At 53.2% G+C, this 20340-nt stretch overlaps 1 protein-coding gene across 1 annotated transcript; it reads left to right on the top strand.

Annotated features, from left to right (window-relative positions):
* The first annotated feature begins 16456 nt into the window (after positions 1-16456).
* CDIP1 (cell death-inducing p53 target 1) lies at positions 16457-19755 on the top strand. The gene is made up of 5 exons (XM_012647825.1): positions 16457-16563; positions 17018-17122; positions 17293-17448; positions 18002-18275; positions 18375-19755. Exons 2-5 carry the CDS (start codon positions 17038-17040, stop codon positions 18484-18486), a joined length of 627 nt encoding a protein of 208 aa, XP_012503279.1. The 5' UTR covers positions 16457-16563; positions 17018-17037; the 3' UTR covers positions 18487-19755.
* The last annotated feature ends 585 nt before the right edge of the window (positions 19756-20340 follow it).

The raw sequence follows: 20340 nt of genomic DNA, 5'->3' as shown, positions 1-20340 counted from the left end.
GCTGTGTGTCTGCTCTTTTGTATGTTGTCTTATTTCTCTTTACTAATTCTACCAGGTGACATCTGTAAGTGTTCCACACTAGCACTGAGGTCCCTGCAGCTGATGTTCTTCATCCAGCAGAACTTTCTTCAAAATAATTGAAAGAATGCCATGTAATCTGAGAGATCTCATGTCAAAAAGACAAAATACTCCCCTGCCTCTCCCCCCCGCCCATGCTGAGGGAAATCAGTGGGGGGGGGCTCAAGTATTCAGATATATATGGTGACTGATGGCATGTCGAGAAAGAAAATGAGCCTAAAGGTTTGCTTCCCCCCTCCTGCTGCCCCATGGAATGGGGGGGACTCAGACAAGGCCTGGCTAGAGGCAGAGCCCTTCTACCTGTGCCAACCAGGAGGTATTTGTGTGTGAATTAGACTCTTCCACCTGGGTGGCCATGAGTGGCCACATGGTTTGACTGCATTTAGGGGCCTTGTGTGTCTTCGTAGATCAGTATGGTATGTCTTGACCTCACCCGGCAGACGGCTGGTCAGATAGAGTCAACCCAAAGACGGTCAGCTCAGGGCAGGCAGAGGTAAGGATTTTTTTAAGGGCTCCATTTTGATTGCTTAAGTGATAGTTCTTTAGACTTACGGTGTTTCTGAAGTTAGTTGGCCTTTTAGTGACTGAGCCTGGCTGCGGACAGGTGCAGATGACTTGTTTAGTCACTAGTTGTGGTTGCAGCTGAATCTGTAAAGGCCATGACACCAGCTTATGAGAGAGGGAGAACTGCCACCCAGCCCAGTCCTCGAGCTCGCTCTGCACAGTGTTTTCTCCTGCAGGCAAAACTAGATCATAGTCTGAGCCATGTTTCCGCACTGAGGAGGAATATACATAAATTTAGCAGAATTATAATGAACATTTTGAGGAAAGATTCACTCAAAGGAGCTGCTCATAGGAGAAAAACTAGAAAGTACACATAAATAGTTTCTGTGTGGGTGTTCATTTATTTGTTTGTTCATTTTTTTTAGAGACAGGGTCTTACTCTGTCACCCAGGCTGAAATGCAGGGTGCAATCATAGTTCACTACAGTGTGGAACTTCTGGGCCCAAGTGATCTTCCTGCCTCAGCCTCCCAAATCAGATAGCTGGGACTACAAGTGTGCACCACCATGCCTGGCTAATCTGTTTATTTTTTATAGAGACGTGGTCTCACTGTATTGCCCAGGCTGGTCTTGAACTCCTGGGCTCAAGCAGTCCTCCCACCTCGGCCTCCCAAAGTGTTGGGATTATAGGCTTGAGCCACTGCACCTGGCCTCTTGCTGCTTGTAAGTTTAAAAGCATTTTTTGAGTCCTGTCTGCCTTTCAGTTCTGCTTCTATTTAGGAGCAGCCATGTTTTCTCTCTTTCTCTTTTTTCTTGTGTACCTCCTCTTTCTCTTGCTCCCATGAATACAAATAGTTTTGTGTGTTTATTGAGCACTGTGTGACAGACTCTGAGCTGCTTGTTCTGCATACAGGACCTCATTTAGGCCTCTTCACAACTCTGGGTAAGGGGCTGCTGCTGCCATTGTACAGATGGAAAAACTGAGACTCTGGGAAGTCAGGTGCAAGGCAGGGTGGTGGGGTGAGACCTGCGCCAGTCGTCAGTGCAGGCTGCTGCCCTTGCAGCTCTGCCCGCAACACAGGGCTTGTGCTTCCTTTGGAGGGTACGATGGCATATAGGACTATTGGGTTAGGCTGCTGTGTGGCTCTGTTGAGATGAGATACTGGTCAGGGAGAAGCTTGCAGGGCTGGGTGGGAGGAGAGCCGACAGATGGTAAAACCAGATCTGCTTTCTGGTCCTCTCTGTGTCTTTACTTTAGCTTGTTTTGAAGTGTGTTTAGAATTCCAGGGCATCAGATACACCCATGTTCCAGTGTAAAAATAAAGAAGTGGTTCAGAGCCACCAGTGATGCTATTTGAGGGACTGTCTCTCTTGTCCTGCCTCCATCAGGACAATGGAAAATGGGCCACGTTCAGAATTTCCCAGTCCCACAAGTGCTAGAACTTGACAGCCGAGGACAACAGTCCTAGAGAAGGGGGCACGTCAGCAGTCTGCCCGGCCTTGGGAGGGCTCGGCCTTTGCGAGTGTCTGCTCCATGGAGGGCGCTTTGCCTTCCTGCTCCCCACCTGGCGTGAGGAGAATAGTGTCCCTCTAGTCAGCTGCTGAAAGGCTACGAGGAGTCCTGGCCGGGTCCCACATTGACTGGGGTGCCTGGATTAGCCCCACGTGTGTGCAGGGCTTGGCAGAGAGGGCAGTGGTGAGGGTTTGGGGCACAGGAGCATTGACTCACAGCAGAGGATCCTAAGAGAGCTCTCCTGTGTGTCCGCATGCTGGGCACCCATGTCCAAATAGTACACACTCCCTTAACGTCCGCTACACATCGTCATCATCTTTGGCACCTCCTGGAATGCTGAAAGGAGCGCTGGGATTGCAGGAGAATGAGGCCTCGCTCCAGGGTGACCAGCTGCACTTCTCTCAGGGTCTGTTTTAAATATTGAGAACATTCACCCCGACATGCCAGCGAGGGTGTGCTTCTGAGCCTGTGCGTCTGCACGGATGGAGGCGATGTCATGTGACCTAGAGTGGGGATCCTTGACGGGAGCCTTTTTTTTTTTTTTTTTTTGAGACAGAGTCTCGCTTTGTTGCCCAGGCTAGAGTGAGTGCCGTGGCATCAGCCTAGCTCACAGCAACCTCAAACTCCTGGGCTCAAGCAATCCTTCTGCCTCAGCCTCCCGAGTAGCTGGGACTACAGGCATGCGCCACCATGCCCGGCTAATTTTTTCTATATATATATGTTTTTAGTTGTCCAGCTAATTTCTTTCTATTTTTAGTAGAGACGCTCTTGCTCAGGCTGGTCTCGAACTCCTGACCTTGAGCGATCCTCCTGCCTCGGCCTTCCAGAGTGCTAGGATTACAGGCGTGAGCCACCGTGCCCGGCCGATGGGAGCCTTTTGATCATGGATCTGTTGGAAAGAAGTTAAAGTTGTTTGCATGCCCTCAGGCCCAAGTAACACTGTATATTTTTAATGATACTTGTTTTTCTTTCCTGTTAATAATTAGCTGGAAATTAATTTACCAATAATTGGCTAAAACAAGTTAGTTAATTCTTCTCTCACATGGAAGATGTGGGAAATGGTCAGTCCAGTGCTGGTGTGGCATCTCCATAGCCGTCCTTAGTCCTGGCTTCCATTCCCAAGGTCACTGCCGTCTAGCACGGCTGCCGGAGCTGTCAGGTCCATCTCCCAGGCAGATAGGAGGAAGGCAGGAAGGACAAAGGGCCCATCTCCGGGCCGTCCGGACACTTCTGCTTACAGCTCATCAGTCTGAGCTTTGTCACTGCAGGAAAGCTTGGGACATCTTGGCCAACTCACTGGCGCCCTGAATAAAAGTGAATCCCACATTGAAGAACGGGGGACCATGGATTTGGGTGCAGCTGGCAGTGGACTTTATTAGGCTGAATATGGTTCCTCGTGATCTTGTTGTTACTCGTTCTTTTTTAAGACGTGCTGTGGAGGAACGCAGCCTTAGGCTTAGCACGGGGACCTGCACACTGAGTCATCTCACGGCATCGCCAGCTACACAGCCTAGACATTTACGTGAGAGTTCAGTTCAGCCTCACGAGAACCTCATTTTCTCAGTGAGATTAGGGAATTTGTCCAGGGCTACAGTCCATCAGCGATGAGGCCAGGATTCCGGCTTCATTCACGGTCAGGAAAGGAAGACGCTGTCTCTGTTCCCGGGTGCCACTCTCAAGGCTGAGCGGTGCCGGTGGTTTCCTGGGGAGGCCTAAAGCCTAAAAAGGGCCTGAGGCACTGCCCACCTGACCCTGCTGTCCTTGTCCTGGGGACCTGGGGTCTGTGAGCTCTGCAGCAGCCTCTGCAGCCTGGTTCTGAGGGCTTCAGGCTGTGATCTGGCCACCCAGCGGGCACAGCTCTCCTTCCTCAGGCCTGTGGGCTCATGGTCCCCTTCCCACCCGGCGGTCTCATCGCCCCTCCTCCACCTCCTGGGCTTGCTAGGAGACACCTTCCTAGATCTCCAAAGAGCGATCTTTCTGTCTGTCCTGTCATAGGATCCTAGACTTTCTTTACACCATTGGTCACATTTATAAACATGTTGGGGTTTTTTTGGTGTGATTATTTAACACTTGTCTCCCACACTCAACTATAAACTTCTGGACGGCAGGGAGGTGTCTTTACTCCCTGCCACATCCCCAGCTTGTATCTGGCACAAAGGACATGCTGAATGACTGTTCGCCCCTGCGGTTGGTTATTTCAAGAGGAAGCAACACCTCCCCCTTCTGAGGGCCTCTGTTAAGTGGTCACCACACAGACTGCTTAAACCCATCCCTGGGGTGCTTGGGAGGCCAGAACAGAGGCCAGCTGTGTGCTGTTGCCCTGGGAGTCAGCGGCCATCCTTTGCAAATGACACCCCCCATAATGACACTGCACAGTCGGTTATAGCAGTTCAGGAAGCTTTTCTGTCCACGCCTCAAAAATTCTCACACAGCTCTCCAAGGTGGGCGGGCAGGCTGTGTGTCAGATGGAGATGTCACAGGATTGGAGGAGACAAGGCCTGGGAGGGGTCCCACTCAGGCCTGCACTCTAGGCAGGGACTGTGTGTACTCTCCTTTCCCCTGTGTCCTCTGGGGTGGCTTTCCTGGAAGTTTCCCAGGAAGCTTTCCTGTCCCTGCTGGATGCTGCCCTGTGAATGAGGGGTTCTTTCTTGAGGCCCACATCAGCTCCTGCTTACTTCCTGCCTACTTCCTGCCTTGGCCTTTTCCTCCAGGCCTGTTTTGGACCTGCCATTCTCTTTTCAGACCCAAGGGACACACAGGGTGTGTCTTTTATCTCAGAACCTGCCCCTTGTGGAGCAGTAGGTGCCTCCTTTATTCAGCAGATGGAAGCTGCAGTCAGGGCAGAAAGCGGCCTTTCAGTTTCCCCAGCAGAGCAGAAAGCCCTGCTCCTGGCCAGATGCCTGGGACTTGCCTCCTGGGGCCAGAGGAGCCCCTTTGAGGGTTGCTGGCGTCCCGGTGCCATGGCTGCTGCTCGGGTGAGCTCCCCTGGGGAGGGGCAACAGCAGGCCAGCCTAGCCCTGGAAGACATGGCTCTGCAGCCGCTGCTGCCCGACTACCGCTGCTCCCTTCCAGGGGCATTGCTGATCTTGGGCGCTCCCAGGCCGGCGCCCAGCTTGGAAAGGAAAGCCCAACAGGCGAGATGGCCCTTTGGAGGATTGCTGGTATCTCTGCCTTTCCGAAGAGTTGTCTCAGGAGTTCCCACGGAACAGACCGCCTTGCTGTGCTGTGAATGAACACTGCCGAACTGAGCTGCTCGGGGCAGGGTTTTGATTACAAGTGTCTGGAATCCCACGGGAGCCCCATGTAGAGTCAGTGTTGGTGAAAGCGCACCGGGATCCTGCTGCTGGGGATCGGAAGCTGCCCAGTGGCAGAGGCATCAGTGCCTGTTTTGTTTTCCTTCCCGTTGGAAGATGTTCCTAAAGAATCATTGTGATGGCAGGTTCCATTTATTCGGTGTTCCTGTGTGCTAGGTGGGCCCCGTGCTCCTGCTGCAGATGTTTTGCAGACACTGTCTCTTGTAAACCTTGCTCCTACCCTGTGAGGCAGGCGTGATCGTTTACAAATGAAACGGACTCGGAGGTCACACCGCTACAAAGTGGTGAAGCTGGGTTCAACGTAGTCTGGTGCAAGCCCATGTTCGTAACTGCTTGCTTCCTTTAAAGCCTTCCACGTGACAGGCTCATCCCTGCGGGGTGTGGGCCTACCCGGGAGAGACTCCCAGCCTCGCAGGTCACTTTCAGTTCCTCTGGCTGTGGAGCCTGGGCCTTGCCCTGCCTCCAGGCACTTGGCTGGTGTTGCACTCCCGAGCCTTCCAGTGGGGCTTCTCCAGCACAGCGGTTCTCAAGACCTCTCAGTGGCTGAAGGTTCACGTTATTTTAATAATACCACAAAGACAGTGTCTGTTAGCTTGCCTCTTCTCGTGGTCATGTTGGCGTTGGCAGCCGTGGTGCAGAAGTAGCGGGGGAGAAACTGCCCAGGCCGGAGCTGACTTAGGCAGTGGCACCAAACTGTGCTAGTAATTGGATGTAATTGGATTCTTCACCACCACACACGCCAGTGTCACCTAAGAAGAAGCAGTAAAAATTAATTTTATTAAATCTTGACCTATGAGTTTATATCTTTTTAACGTGTGGTGAAATGCGAGGCACACATAAAGCACATCACAGGACGTTGGATGGCTGTCTCGAGGAAAAGCACATAGGCAGTTTTTTGAGCTGCAGGCCGAACTAGCTGCTTTATTCAAGGAGCTCCATGCTCACTTAAAAGAACAACTGGCTGGGCATGGTGACAAGTGCCTGTAGTCCCAGCTGCTTGGGAGGCTGAGGCGGGAGGATCGCTTGAGCCCAGGAGTTAAGGCTGCAGCAGCTGTGATCGCACCACTGCACTCCAGCTGGGTGACAGCACAAGACTCTGTCTCTTAAAATAAATGAATAAATAGGTAAAACAACAACTGATACAAACTATGGTTATTCAGACTTGGATATTTAGCAGACACTTTCTTGAAAATGAACAAAGTCAGTCTGCTTAAGCAGAAAAACTGACCTTTTGTTTTTGTATGTGTTGCTGGTGATATATTGGTTATTGGTTTGTTGCCAGTGATAAAATTCAAGTTTTCAAATGAATATTAGTTAGAATTTTAGGAAACTTGTATCTGCCACTGTGAGTTTGACAGCTTTGTGATATTTATGATCAATATCAACAATCATCTTCTGATGATATTGTTGGCAATGCCAATAATGTGATTACTTAATATACATTGTAGAAGGAGATGTGTCAACATTGGTAGGTCTGTGTAACGGGACCAGTGTTTTTCAGATGACCCATGAGTGATATTACAAAGTCACGCATGTATAAGAGGTCCATCCTACATGCAAGGTAGACCAGTGAGTTTTAATGTAACAGATTAGAGAAACGGTCATTGTTAAGGATTCAGTCAGATTCCATGTCTCAGCTAACCTTTAAGAAACTACCACTTGTCAAGTTTTGGTGTAGTATCGTCTTAGTTTGCACTGCTATATAAGGAAGAGAAATTTTATTTCCTTACAGTTCTGGAGGCTGGGAAGTCCAAGGTCAGGGCTCTGCCAGCATCTGGCGAGGAGCTTCTTGCTACATCATCCATGTTGGAAAGCAAGAGGGAGGGAGGGAGGGAGAAAGAGAGAGAGAGAGAGAGATGCACACACATGCACAAAAGGGGGCCAGATTCATCCTTTGTTAGGGAACTTGGCTGGCAGATTAACAGCATTAACCTACTTACTCTGTCTGCATGGTCTAACCACCTCATTGGGCCTGTCTCCCAATACAGTTTTATTGTAGATTAAGTTTCCAACATGTTTTGTGGGGATGCATTCAAACCATAGTAAGTATCAAAGAATATCTGTAATTATATGAAAAGGCTATTAAAATACCCTTCCCTCCTCCAACTACTTACCTGTGAAGGCCGAGTTTTCTTCGTGTATTTCAACCAAAACAGCGTATCCTGTAGCAGATTGGACAGAGAAGCAAATTGGCATACAGCTGCCTTCTGTTAAGCCAGACGTCAAAAAGGTTTGCAAAAATGTAAAACAATACCAGTCCTCTCATGGAATTTGTTTTGGAAAGTAGATGTTTTAAAAATTTATGTTAGGCCAGGAGCGGTGGTTCACCCCTATTAATCCTAGCGCTCTGGGAGGCCAAGGCGGGTGGATCGTTTGAGCTCAGGAGTTCAAGACCAGCCTGAACAAGGGCGAGACCCCGTCTCTACTAAAAGTAGAAAGAAATTAGCTGGACAACTGAAAATATAGAAAAAATTAGCCGGGCATGGTGGCGCATGCCTGTAGTCCCAGCTACTCGGGAGGCCGAGACAGGAGGATCACTTAAGCCCAGGAGTTTGAGGTTGCTGTGAGCTAGGCTGACGCCACGGCACTCTAGCCTGGGCAAGAGAGTGAGATTCTATCCCCCCAAAAAAAAAAAAAAATTCATGTTAACGTGTAACAAGTTTATTATTTTTAAATGAATTAATTTTTAAATTTCCTCATTTTTTATTTCTAATATGGTAAGTAAGTATCGATGGGTATAACCCACAGAATGAAATTCTACTCAGGGTCCTCAATAATCAAGTGCAGAGGATAGCCTGAGACCAAAAAGTTTGAGAACTGCTGCCCTAGCAGACCCCGGGGACACTGTGACATCAGAAAGCCCCTGTGGGCCCTGTCCTCTTCTGTCCCCTCTCTGCCTTATCCCTCATGCCCGTCTCAGTCCTCCAGAGAGCCCACTGTGCATGGAGCCAGGCTGGCCGCCCGGGTGGGTCTCAGGCTTCAAGTGCCCCTTGCCTCCTGTCTCAGTGATCGGTCTTCCTCCTGGGGGCTTGCTGGTACGTGTGCTGACAGGTACCGTCAGTGGGGCAGAAGAGACCATGGGTGCAGGGCTGGCATCTCAGTTGCAGTGTGTAGGACAAGAATCGGCTTTGCCCTCACACCCTGAAGCAGTGGCAGTAGCCAGTGAAGTGTGTCTCCTGATGTCACCCTCCAAGGGGCCTTGCAGTGGGTGGGCAGGCTGGCCTCGGTCCCCCCAGCTTCCACTGGGAGGCTGCCCGGGCTGCCTTAGGCTGCTGCCTGTTGGCGGGCCGTGGCCTTCGATCAATCGCAGTGCTCTCAGCAGAGAATAGTTGGGAGCGGAGCAGAACCACAGGCAGATCCCAGGCCCTGAGGTCTTGTGCTGGGAGCTCCTGGCAGGGAAGCAGCAGACAGCAGCTGGGCTCAGCACACCGGGAAGCTGGGACCCTTCCCCTCCTCTCCCTCCGTCACCCAAGTCAAAGCCTTCTGCCACTGACCTGTCCTAAAATTGTATTCTTTTCAGAACTGTATTTTTAATTATGCAAATAATACAGAAATGTGAAAGAGTATAACGAAGACAAGTCTCACCTTTACCACTGCTGCCAAGCTTCGGTACCAGAGGCAACAGCCCCAGTCTGGGGTGTTTTCTTCCTCATCTCTTTCTTTTATGTCTGTACACATGCAGAGAAGTATCCAGACCTGGGTGAGTTTCGTTTCCTTTTTGAGGGACAATTGACATACCGTACGGTTCATACTTTTAAAGAATACGGTTCAGCGTGTTTTAGTATGTTCACAAAGTTGTGTAACCGTCACCACGACCTAACTCATTCCCGCAGTAGACAGCCCTCCCCTCCCGTATGGAGGGGTCCACCAGGTACTGGCAGACAGCAGCCTGGCACAGGAAGCTGGAGGCTAACGGAGGTGCCGTGCCTTGCCCAGGGCCGCAGGATCGAAGGCCAGGTTGTTGGATCCAAAGCTCCGCGCTCTGTCCTGCTCACTGTTTTCCCATTAACTAGCAGCCTGTCGAAGGCCGGTCCTTTCCCCTCTGAGTGCAGGCGAGGTTGAGTCTCAGGGCCTGCCGTCGTGACCCCGCTTGAGATGACTGTTCTTTCCTTGGGGCTGAGTCACACCCTGTGTTGTGCTGGATGCAGACAGGGCCTGGGAAGAGGCGGTGCGGTTTTGCTTGATTTCATGGCCCCACAGCGTGTACTGTACGACCCACAGCAGGCACCTCAAAATGTTATTTCCATCCTTACGCCTGGGAAAACGCTCACCTGGCCCCTCCCAGCTCCTCTGGAGGGGCCGAGAAGCAAGACGCCTCTGCCTCTGGGGCCACGGGTGCCCTGGCGAGGCTGCGCCAGGGCCGAGCGAAGGCAAAGTGTGTGCACCGCGGTGGAGCTATGTGAACGGGTGCAGGGAGCTGAGGCCTGGCCTCCGGTGTTGGGGTGCAGAGCAGAAGTTTCCACTCTGAGGTAGAATCTGTGCTGAGCCACTGGGCAGGCCGGACGCTCCAGGGTGGCTGCTGATGCAGCCTGCACGGCAGATGGCATTTAGCTCTCGAGCAGGGCCAGGAGGGAGACTGGAGGTGTGGGCTGTGGGGTGACTTTGCAGAAGAGTGCCTGGCCCTGTGCCCTCGGACTGGGGTGGGCTGGGAGGAGGCTAGGAGAACTGTCCTGACGCTGAGAAGCCCCCCAGCCCTGCCTTCCTGCTGCCCTTGGGAAGGTGAGGTGAAATTGCAGAGGGACATGGGCAGGCAGTGGGTCCAGACAGACGTGGAGATCTGTTTCAGACTACTGGAATAATTTCTTCCTGCACAAATGGTGGTGGATGCTAGGCTGTGTTGGTCATAGGTGTAAGGACCAGACTGGGCCTCAGGTGGCCTGGTTCTGTCCCCAGGCCATGTGCAGCCCTGCTTTCTTCTCTCTCCCCTGTAGGGGTCCCAGAGACCACTCAGGGCCTCTGTCCCCTGGTCACATCTCCCTGCCATGCCTTACCATGCCCCCATTCTAATGATTTCCTTGATGCCTTCAAGATACGACAAGCAGCGTGGAAGCTGCAGGTCCGTGGTATGCACGGGGTCCCCCAGTGCCTGTGCCTCAGGCCCAACCCCCTCCTCAGGAGGCCTGAGCCTTCCAGCTCGTCAGCCGCTTGCCCCACCTTGCTCCCTGCCCTGGCAAAGGTTGGAATCATTCCTTCTGGGCTAGGCCTCAACCTGAAAATGCTGACAAGCGGACATCTCTCTTCTTTGTCAGTTTGATCCGCGAGGCCCCTGTTAACAGGATGACACCTGGTAACCCAGGACTCCTCCCGCACGCATTTCAGGATACTGCTTGGTTCCAGTCCAGTCTTCCAGCTGCCGGAAAGCACCTCCGTCCCCACACGGGCCAGTGGCTTCCAAAGTAGGAGCTCTTGGGCTAGGGCAGTGGGCATGTTGCTTTTATCCAGGGGCTACGTGTGATAGTCCCCAGGGCTGTGCCTGAAAACGGGACTGTGAGGCTCCGCAGAAACGCTTGCAGACACCTAGCGCTGTGCCCGCGAGGCTGTGTGGCCCTGGGCGTGACGCGCCTGGTTTGCTCTCGCTGTGAAATGGGGGTGCGCTAAGGGCTGCCCGCACTAGATTAATGCTTGTACGGGGCTCAGCCTACGGCAGCCCCAGAGGCGGCCCCAGGAAACATCCCCTGACTCAGGACATGCAGCATTTTTACGTCTCAGGGTCCTTGCTCAGTACTCTTCTCTTGGAATTCTGAAATCCTCTGAGGCCTGGAAGAGAAACATGCTCCTAGAATCCCCTGCCCTCGCGGGCTGCCCTAGGAGGAAGCCTGTCCCGGGGCCTGCATGGGTGTGCCTGTGGCCACACCTCACACGAGATGCCATTGAAGAGTTTGCTCATTGCGTGTGCTGCAACTCACCGACACCACTTCTCCCCACGCGTTCGGGCGTCAGGATGCAAGGGGAACCCTAATGGCAGAGTGTCCTGGGTGCCCTCTGGCCAGGGGCTGAGTGGGTCAGCGTGGGTCTCTAGCACCGTCAGGTAATGATTTGTTATTTTTATTTTGTTTGGGTAATTCCTTCTGTGCGGTATATATGTATGCTCCTGGTTCATAACTCCCACAGCCCTTGTTATTTCTCTGTGGCCAAGGCAGGCCATAGAAACTAAAAACAGGCTCTAACCTCCCCCTTTCTGTGTTGGAGCTGGCCATAAAGAAATTCTCTGACCTGCCTTGTTTTTTGTGGGTTTTTTTTTTTTTCTTTGAGACAGGGTCTCACTTTGTTGCCCAGGCTTCGTGAAGACAGTGGTGCAATCATAGCTCACCACAGCCTCAAACTCTTGGGCTCAAGGGATCCTCCTGCCTTAGCCTCCCTGGTAGCTGGGACTACAGGTGTGCACACCAAACCCAGGTAATTTTTCTGTTTTTGTAGAGATGGGGTCTTGTTATGTTGCTTGCGCTGTTCTTGGACTCCTGGCCTCAGGCAGTCCTCCAGCCTCAGCCTCCCAAAGTGCTTAGGGTTATAGGTGTGAGCCACTGCACCTAGCCTCTGACGTACCTTGTTTGATTGTGGGTCATAGACCCCCTTTTCAGAAGAAGTGCTGCCCCATACCCTGGAGGAAGTAGTGCTACAGAGAGACGCCAAGAAGGATCTGAACAGACAGGCCATGCTGTGTTTCCCCACTGGGTCTGCCAGTAGATCGGTCTCCAACCTTTTTGGCACTGGGTCAGGGGTAGGGGAAGTGGAGCTCAAGGCGGTGATGCAAGCTCCGGGCAGCGGCTGTAAATATCGATGAAGCTTTGCTTGTCCCCTCGCCTGCTGCTCACCTCCTGCTGTGCGGCCTGGTTCCTAACAGGCCACGGATCAGTACCGGTCCCTGCCCAGGGGTTGGGGACCGCAGTGTTAGTGCTAAACCATACTCTTTGTCCAATCACATTTCTACACGGTTGTCAATCATGCCTATCCAGTGAAGTCTCCATAAAATGGCCCAAGAGGACTGGGTTCAGGGGCTTCCGGATAGCTGAACACATGGTTCCTGGAGGATGGCACTGGAGTGGGGGCGGGGGCATGGAAGCTCCACCCCCTCCCCCACACCTTGCCCTACACATCTTTCTCTGTATCCTTTGTGATGTCCTTTATGAGGCACCAGTAAATGTGTTGCCCTGCGCTCTGTGAGCCGTTCTAGCAAGTTAAACACAAAGAGGGGGTCTTGGGAATCCCCATTTTCACAGCCAGCCAGTCAGTAGCACAGGCAAACCAACCTGGGGCTTTCGTTGGCCTCGGAAGTGGCGGGGGGACAGTCTTGTGGGACTGAGCCCTCACCCTGTAGGGTCCTCTGCTACCTCCAGGTGGATAGTCTCACATCGAATCGGAGGACAGCCTGCCGGTGTCCGCTGCGGAATTGCTTAATGGGGAGAAATCCCCACGTGCTTGGTTCCAGGAGTCTTGCGTGTTGATTGTTGTGGTGTGAGAGCAGAGGAAAACGGTGTGTTTTCTACGCACTTTCATGTGCCACACAATCCAGAGAGTGCAGAAGGATGTCCTCTGGTCCCTCAGAAGAGCTACTTGCTGTTCAGTTTATGATAGACTTGTAAAGGTTTGCAAATAATTATTATTTTTTTTTTTTTGCAATTCATAGATACAAGATCTAAACAGAGAAGGCTCAGAGGGCTTCTTGGCTCAGGGGCCTGTCTTCGATTTCCAGGGCGGCAAGTGCACTTCACTGGGCTCCCCAGACCCTCAAGCTGCCCACTCTCCCCGGGCTGCATTTTCAGTTTTGACATTTGCATTTTGTAGTTTTATTTGAGCAGCGTTCATTTTTTCGGTAAACCGTATTGCTTTTGAGCCTGTGATTTTAAAGATTACTCTGTTGTGGTTTTTATTATACACCACATAGTTTCGTGGGAATGCACATTTGAGTTTATATCGGAGGGCACTGGGAGAACTGGTGTTTGAATTGGGGAAATCTTCCTCAGCCGTTTTCCAGATACTTCTCTCCGTGCTCCGGAAGGGCCTGCCCCGCAGTCTCTGCTGCGGTCTGGGAAGGTGGCAGGAAGCGTGTGGCTGTGGAGGGATGAGAGGTTCCAGTGAGCACCAGGCACGGCTGCGGGTGGGGGACACACCGAGGAGAACAGGGCCCCACAGCCAAAGCCAGGGGCAAGGGAGAGCGCAGGGTCTGGTGTGGCACCAGCCAGAGTGGAAGCTCCGCCTGCCCTGTGGCCCTCAGCACTGTCCTCCCTGAGCCCAGATGCCGCCGCAGGGGTGGGTGGACGCTGAGGGAGGGCTTTGCCCCATGGGCTTGTACCCATGTGAGCTCAGCGGTAAGGACGTGGGATTCCAGAAATAGAACTTTTGCACTTTAGGAGACTGTAGAATTAGATCTAGTGATTTTGATGAAAAAACAGGCCAAAGGAAGGCAGCGCCTGCATCCCCAGAGATGGAGTGTGTGCGCGTGCACGCCGAGGCTGGAATCCGCAGGCGTTCAGGCGACTCACTGAGTGAAAAGGAGCTTGTCTTCTTGGCCTACTCAGAGCGTCCCAGGGCCTGGCCAGTTGCCCGTGAGCAGAGTCACCGCAGAGCACGGCGTTGGGCCGCTTGGTGGACAGTGGTGCCATCCAGAGGCACCCCAGAGAGAGCGCTCATTCTGGGAGTTTGTGGCAGGCGCCGGAGCCTGTTCCAGCAGAGCGTACTGGAGCGTTTTCCACACACAAGCAAAGCCCTTTGAGGAAGGCTGCCTTTGTCTCCCACGCAGGAGGGCACCCGGTGGGCTGGCAGCACCCTGGGCAAGGACCCCCGGGGCAGCTCTGAGAGGCACTGCTGCTCCCTGTTCTTAACCCTGTGCTGTCAGAATTCACTCTGGGGCAGGGGGTGGGAGAGTCATGCCAGGGTCCTAGACTTAAGCCCTATCCCTCCTTTTTTTGGACTTCATGTCTTCAAAGCAGGCACTCAGAAGAGCAGTTGTATAATCTGAGACAACTTGGGAAGATGTTCTGCCTCCTGGTGGTCAAAGCAATGCATATAAAAATAATCAAGTGTCATTTTAACATTACAAATTAGCGGTAACAGTAGTATTGAATGTTGGCGCTATAAATTGGCATCATCCTTTTAAAAAGGCATAAAATGTCCATACCCTTTGACCCAGCAACCTCACTTCTGGTGAGTTCAGCCCGAGGAAATAATCCAAGAAAAGAAAAGAGCGTTAGCCAGAGGTGTTCTGAAAGCAAGGATTCTGAATGCCCTACTCCGCGTTGGCCAGGCAGGCCCATTTTATGGAATGTTAAAATTGATGGTCATGGCGTCTGGCAAGATGGAGGATGTGTGACACAATTGGATTTAGAGCTTTTGTGACAGCAGCTATGTAGAAGTACAGGTGCCTCTGCATCTAGACTGGCAGGGACATGTGGGGACTGGCTGCAGTAGGGTGGTAGGATTGAGTCATTTTGTTTTCCTTCAGTTTTTTTTTTAAATAACATTTTTATTAACATAATTTATATACCGTACAAATCCATCCATTTAAAGTGCAAAACTCCATGGTTTTTTAGTATGTTCACAAAATTGTTCAACCATCACCATGGTCAGCTTTATAACATTTTCATCACCCCAAAAGGAAATTCCATATTGCACAGTTATACCCCCTCTCCCCCTCTCCTCCTGCCCCCCTCCCTCCAGCCCCACGCAACCACGAATGTACTTAACGTGTCCCAGGATTTGCCCATTCTGGACATCTCATGTAAGTCATACAATTTGTGTCTTGTATGCCAGTATGTCATTCCTTTTTATGGCTGAGTACGACGCCACTATATGGATAGACCACAATCTGTTTATCCTTTCGCTTGTTGATAGACAGTAGGGGTGTTGCTACTTTTTGGCTACTGTGGATAATGCTACTGTGAACATTTGTGTACAATTCTTTGTGGGGTAGGTTTTCATTTCTCTTGGGTAGATACCTAGGGGTGGAATTGCTGGGTCATCTGGCAACTCCAGGTTTGTTTTGAGGAACTGCCGGGCTTCTTTCCACAGGGGCTGGCCCCCAGCAGTGCATGAGGTTCCAATTTCTCTACATAATGCCTGTTACTGTCTTTATTTTCGCCCTCCTTGTGGATATGAGAAAGTATCTCATTGTGGTTTTGATTTCTCTTATGAAAAGACGTTCAATGTTTTCCCATGTGCTTTTTGGCCATTTGTTTATTTTTCAAGAAATAAATCATTTGCCAATTTAAAAAATGGGTTATTTATCCTTTTGTTATTGAGTTGTAAGAGTTCTTTATATATTCTAAATACAAGTCCTTTAACAGATACGTGAATTGTAAAACGTGATGCTGTACTTTGAAGTACAACTGTTTTTAATTTTGGTGATGTCTAATTTATGTTTTCTTTCTTTTTCGCTTGTGCTTTTGGTATTGTATCTAAGAAACCACTGCCTAATTTGAGGTCATGAAGATTTATGCCTGTTTTCTTCTAAGAGTTTTATAGTTTTAGCTCTTTGATCTATTTCCTTTAGTTTTCAAACTGTCATGTGTTGCTTTATGGTTGAACCCAAGAGCTTGGACTTGGTCCCTCTGGCCCTGCCACTGACTTGTTAAACAATATTTAAAGATACGAACCGCAGGCTCCTTCTCCCCTCCATCCCACGTGGGTGTGTCAGCGCTGGGCTCCAGGAGGGCTGCTTTTGTACTGCTGAGATTCATTTTCTAGTTCACATTATTTTACTACTTCCAGTTAAGAAAAGGTAACTGAACCCCACTTCAAAATACTATTAAAGTTTAGTTTTTTATGACGCTCCTCCCCAGTGCGGGCGGGCGTGCAGGGAATTGGGTGAGGAAGAGATGAGGAAAGTGCGGCACTTTCTCTTCCCCCCAGGCATACGAGGCTGAGGGGAGCAGCAGGGCCACAGCCCGTCCTGTGGCACTTTTCCACGCGTGGGATGCAGACGGCGGGGCGCAGAGGACCCAGCCTTGGCCTCCAGTCTGACATTCTCCGGGGAGAGAGAGGGCAGAACTGTGAGGCAGGGAGGGGAGGACAGCGGGCAAATGGGGGGAAGGGTGGGGCTGAGGCGCTGCCTCTCCTTCCCCTCAGACAGCTCCCCTGCCTGTCCCAGCCCTGTCCCAGCCGTCGGGCTAGCAGCTGAAGGAGCCTCACCTGCCTCCCTCCCCTGAGCACCAGGCTTTGAGGTAAGAAATCTTCCAGAAGCCCTCCCCCCCCGCAGACCGCAGCAGCCTCTGGTGGAGGTTGGCCCAGTGTCTCCTCTGTGGCCACCTCAGTGCCCCGTAAAAGAGGGGAGAAGAGGGCAAGGTGCCAGAGTGCCCCCACGTGGAAGCCTGGATCAGGTTCCCACGGTGGCTCTGGGCTGAGTTACACCTGGGTCCTGGCAGAGCCCAGCCCTGTTCTTCCCACAGCCTGGAGATTTCTCTGGAGGAAAGTAAAAGGCGGCAGCTCAGGCACCTGAGCCCCAGGGCAGGGGACACATGCGGGAGGAGCCACAGGAGGCCGTGTGTGCTCGGGCTCAGCCCAGGGTGCCTCTGAAGATGGCCACATGCCTTGTGCAGTGGCCCTGACGACTGCCCAGGGCTCGAGTGGGCAGCAGGGTGGCTGGGAGCTTAGCTGATGTCTGGGTTTTCCTTCCAGGTCCAGGAGAAGCAGCAGAGATGTCGAATGAGCCGCCGCCCCCTTATCCTGGGGGCCCCACAGCCCCTCTTCTGGAGGAGAAAAGTGGAGCCCCGCCCACCCCAGGTAGGGGTCCCCTCCTTAGGCTCCCTGCCTTGGTGTGGTTGGGGCCCTCTAAGCAGTGATCCGAGCTCTGCTCCAGGAGCACCCTGGGCCCCTTCTGTGTCCCACAGTGGTGGCATCTAGTCCAACCTGTGCCAACTCCAGCTGAGCCTCCTCTTCTGCCCTCTGTCCAGGCCGCACGCCCCCAGCTGTGATGCAGCCCCCACCGGGCATGCCGCTGCCCCCTGCAGACATTGGCCCCCCACCCTATGAGCCGCCGGGTCACCCAGTGCCCCAGCCTGGCTTCATCCCCCCGCATATAAATGCAGATGGCACCTACATGCCTCCAGGTGAGCTGGGAAGGGATCTGAGGGAGGATTAGGTGGCCGGTCACCGTGCTGGCTGTCGTGGGTCAGTGAGGCAGAGGCTGCAAACACGCCCGACCAGCCCCAGCCTGGAGCCCAGGCCGTACGGACAGGGCCTTTGCATGTGGGAAGGCGGAACAGGCAAGGCACCACGCGGCCCTCCCCAGGGACTGCTGTAGGGCTGCCTGGGTCAGGGCTGGCCCTCAGCACACCAGGACCCGACACGGGTGGGGAGAGAGCCCCATGTGCAGGAGAGGGGCTGGTGGGTGGCAGGGCTTCCCCTCCTGTAGTCATGGCCCTCAGGCGCTGAGCACCCAGTCCCTGCGTGCCAGAGCTGCCTTGTTCCCCTGGGGTGGGGACCAGGAAAAGCTGGGGGAATGTGGATGTCACCTTGATTCAGGGCCCTGGCCATGAGGCCTCCCACTGGAAGTTTCAGGCCTTGCCCTGCTCCCTGCGCGCCACAGGCTTTGTGCTTACCTAACATCTGGGACAGGTGGCAAGACTGACCTTGCTGCTCTCTCTCCTGTGTTGTTCCCAGGTTTCTACCCTCCTCCAGGTCCCCACCCACCCATGGGCTACTACCCACCAGGGCCCTACCCGCCGGGGCCCTACCCTGGCCCTGGGGGCCACACAGCCACTGTCCTGGTTCCTTCGGGGGCTGCCACCACAGTGACAGTGCTGCAGGGAGAAATCTTTGAAGGCGCGCCCGTGCAGACAGTGTGTCCCCACTGCCAGCAGGCCATCACCACCAAGATCTCCTACGAGATCGGCCTGATGAACTTCGTGCTGGGTTTCTTCTGCTGCTTCATGGGGTAGGTGGTGTGGGCGCTCACAGGGCGGGGGCTGTGCCAGGGTCTGACGTGCCTCTGCCCCTTCCCTTCCAGCCTCAGCTGTCTCTGTCTCTGGTTCAGGTGTGACCTGGGCTGCTGCCTGATCCCCTGCCTCATCAATGACTTCAAGGACGTGACGCACACGTGCCCCAGCTGCAAAGCCTACATCTACACGTACAAGCGCCTGTGCTAACGCAGCCAGGACTCAGGACCCCCCGCCTGTCAGTCTGGCCCCCTGTGCTTTGCTCCCCATGCTCAGTGTCACTTCCCTGCTCCCACTTGGGGTTGGAAGCCATGCCACCGTCCCCTGGAAGTCTTGTTCTCTTCTCCTTGCCCTTCCCTGAGCACCTGACTCTTCAGCAAAAGTTCTGTTGGATTTCAGGCCAAGGGTCAGTGGCGGTGGGGCTGAGCTCGTGTGCCACCTGCTTGGTGTTTGTGATCAGGCAAGTAAGCTGGAAGGGGGATCCCGCTGGGGTCCTTGTTCCTCCGTTTCTGTACGAGGTACAGGTCCAGTCCCAACCCTTCCTCCGGGGGACCAAAAGCAGCCAGAGCCATGGTCATCTCCCCAGGCCCGGGCCCCATGGTGGGGCTGTGCCTGTAGCCACAGTCATTTTTGACCTGCTGGGCCAAGAACGGAGAAGTCGTCTGGAATCAGGTGGGCCCAAGCCGGACAGGGTTGTAAGGCCTGGGTTTGTTTCTGGGGTACGTTGTGCCTCTGGGGTGCTAGAGGTGAGGCGTGACAGGAGTGATGACTGCCACCTCCAGCCCTCAGAACTCTCAGGTATAGAAACCCAGGACCCCCAACACCGTGCCCAGGAGCCCTGCGTGTAAGGTAGAGAAGACACTGGGTGAGCGATTGGGCCCTGGTAGCCAAGAAGGAACGCACTTGCCTCTCGCCCTCTTCGAGTCAGCGGGCAGACCTCCTTTCTGGCCACGCCTGTGTGAATCCCGCATTGCTGGGGCCAGAAGGAATGCCCGTGAGCGCACCCTGGTCCGTCCACCCTGTGTCCTCACTGCGTGTGGGTGTAACTTCAGCACAGGGGCTGGTGTGTCCCAGCTGGGACAGGACATGGCAGAGAGGAGGGCCTCCTTGTGGGTGTGCCCGGATCTGCAGTGCTGCCCCATGAACCTGTTTCCAGTAAGCACTGCGCCGCCTCCCGCTGCTGGGCCTTGGCAGGACACACCTCTGTGCTGGGCTGGGGACAGGCTGGAGGAATGAGCAGCCACCAGTGGTGGACACCAGCCCTGTCCTGCCCTGGGCCTGAGCCCAAACCTGTCTTTATTTCCTGAATGGTTTGTTTGTGAACTTGCTCACCTGGACCGCTCTATCCTGCCGCTGTCCCACTCCTGGTCTCGCACTGCCACTGCATGGCCTCCTGTCACTGTGAACCGTGGCCCGGTCTGTTTGTAGTTTCTCATTAAATCGGCCCTTTCACTCCCTGCCCTGGGCCTCTGCTCTCTTGCCTGGCTTCCTTCTTTTCTGAGGGAGAGAGGGTGGGGCTCCAGGTCCACAGGCAGGGTACTGCGCCCTCAGGGTCTTGACACTCAGTGCTTATGCAGTGCCACCTGCCCAGGGACAATGCTGACAGACCAGAGGTAAGGGTAGACTAGCCCTGGGCATTCCAGCTGTGACAGGCCAGGGCACAAGTTGGCCTAAGCAGTGGCTGTTAAGGTCACCTCTGCTACTGGTCTTAGCCATCTGTCTCCCCATGTGGGGGATCTGCAGGCTGGAGCCCCCAGCAGCTCGAACTATAGGGGGTCCCTCTCATTCCCTTAAACAAGGTGGCCACCGGGCTGAGGCTGACCGTCTGAAGGTCAACAGGGCACAGTGTGGGCCCTTGGGTTCTGGGCCAGCTCTGGCCTTGGCCCTCCCTGAGCCTGCTAACTTAACTGAGCTGTGAAGGTGGAAGTCTTGTTGGTAGTTTAAAAAGTTTCCCTACCTCTTAACCCTTGTTTGAATAAAACTTTTGCAGGTAATAGATTCCTATTAATAAAAATATGTTAAGTTCACATTTCTATTTCAGACAATGAATTATTTAAATACAAG

Source organism: Propithecus coquereli, unplaced genomic scaffold, assembly GCF_000956105.1.
Source record: "Propithecus coquereli isolate 6110/MARCELLA unplaced genomic scaffold, Pcoq_1.0 Scaffold27, whole genome shotgun sequence".
Lineage (NCBI taxonomy): Eukaryota > Metazoa > Chordata > Mammalia > Primates > Indriidae > Propithecus > Propithecus coquereli.
This window is presented reverse-complemented; position numbering and strand designations above follow the sequence as displayed.

Coding starts and splice junctions, on each gene's coding strand:
- CDIP1 (XM_012647825.1), top strand. CDS start 17,038: ATGTCGAATGAGCCGCCGCCCCCTTATCCTGGGGGCCCCACAGCCCCT. Junction 17,123..17,292: donor TGGAGCCCCGCCCACCCCAG/GTAGGGGTCCCC, acceptor CCCTCTGTCCAG/GCCGCACGCCCCCAGCTGTG. Junction 18,276..18,374: donor TTCTTCTGCTGCTTCATGGG/GTAGGTGGTGTG, acceptor TCTCTGGTTCAG/GTGTGACCTGGGCTGCTGCC.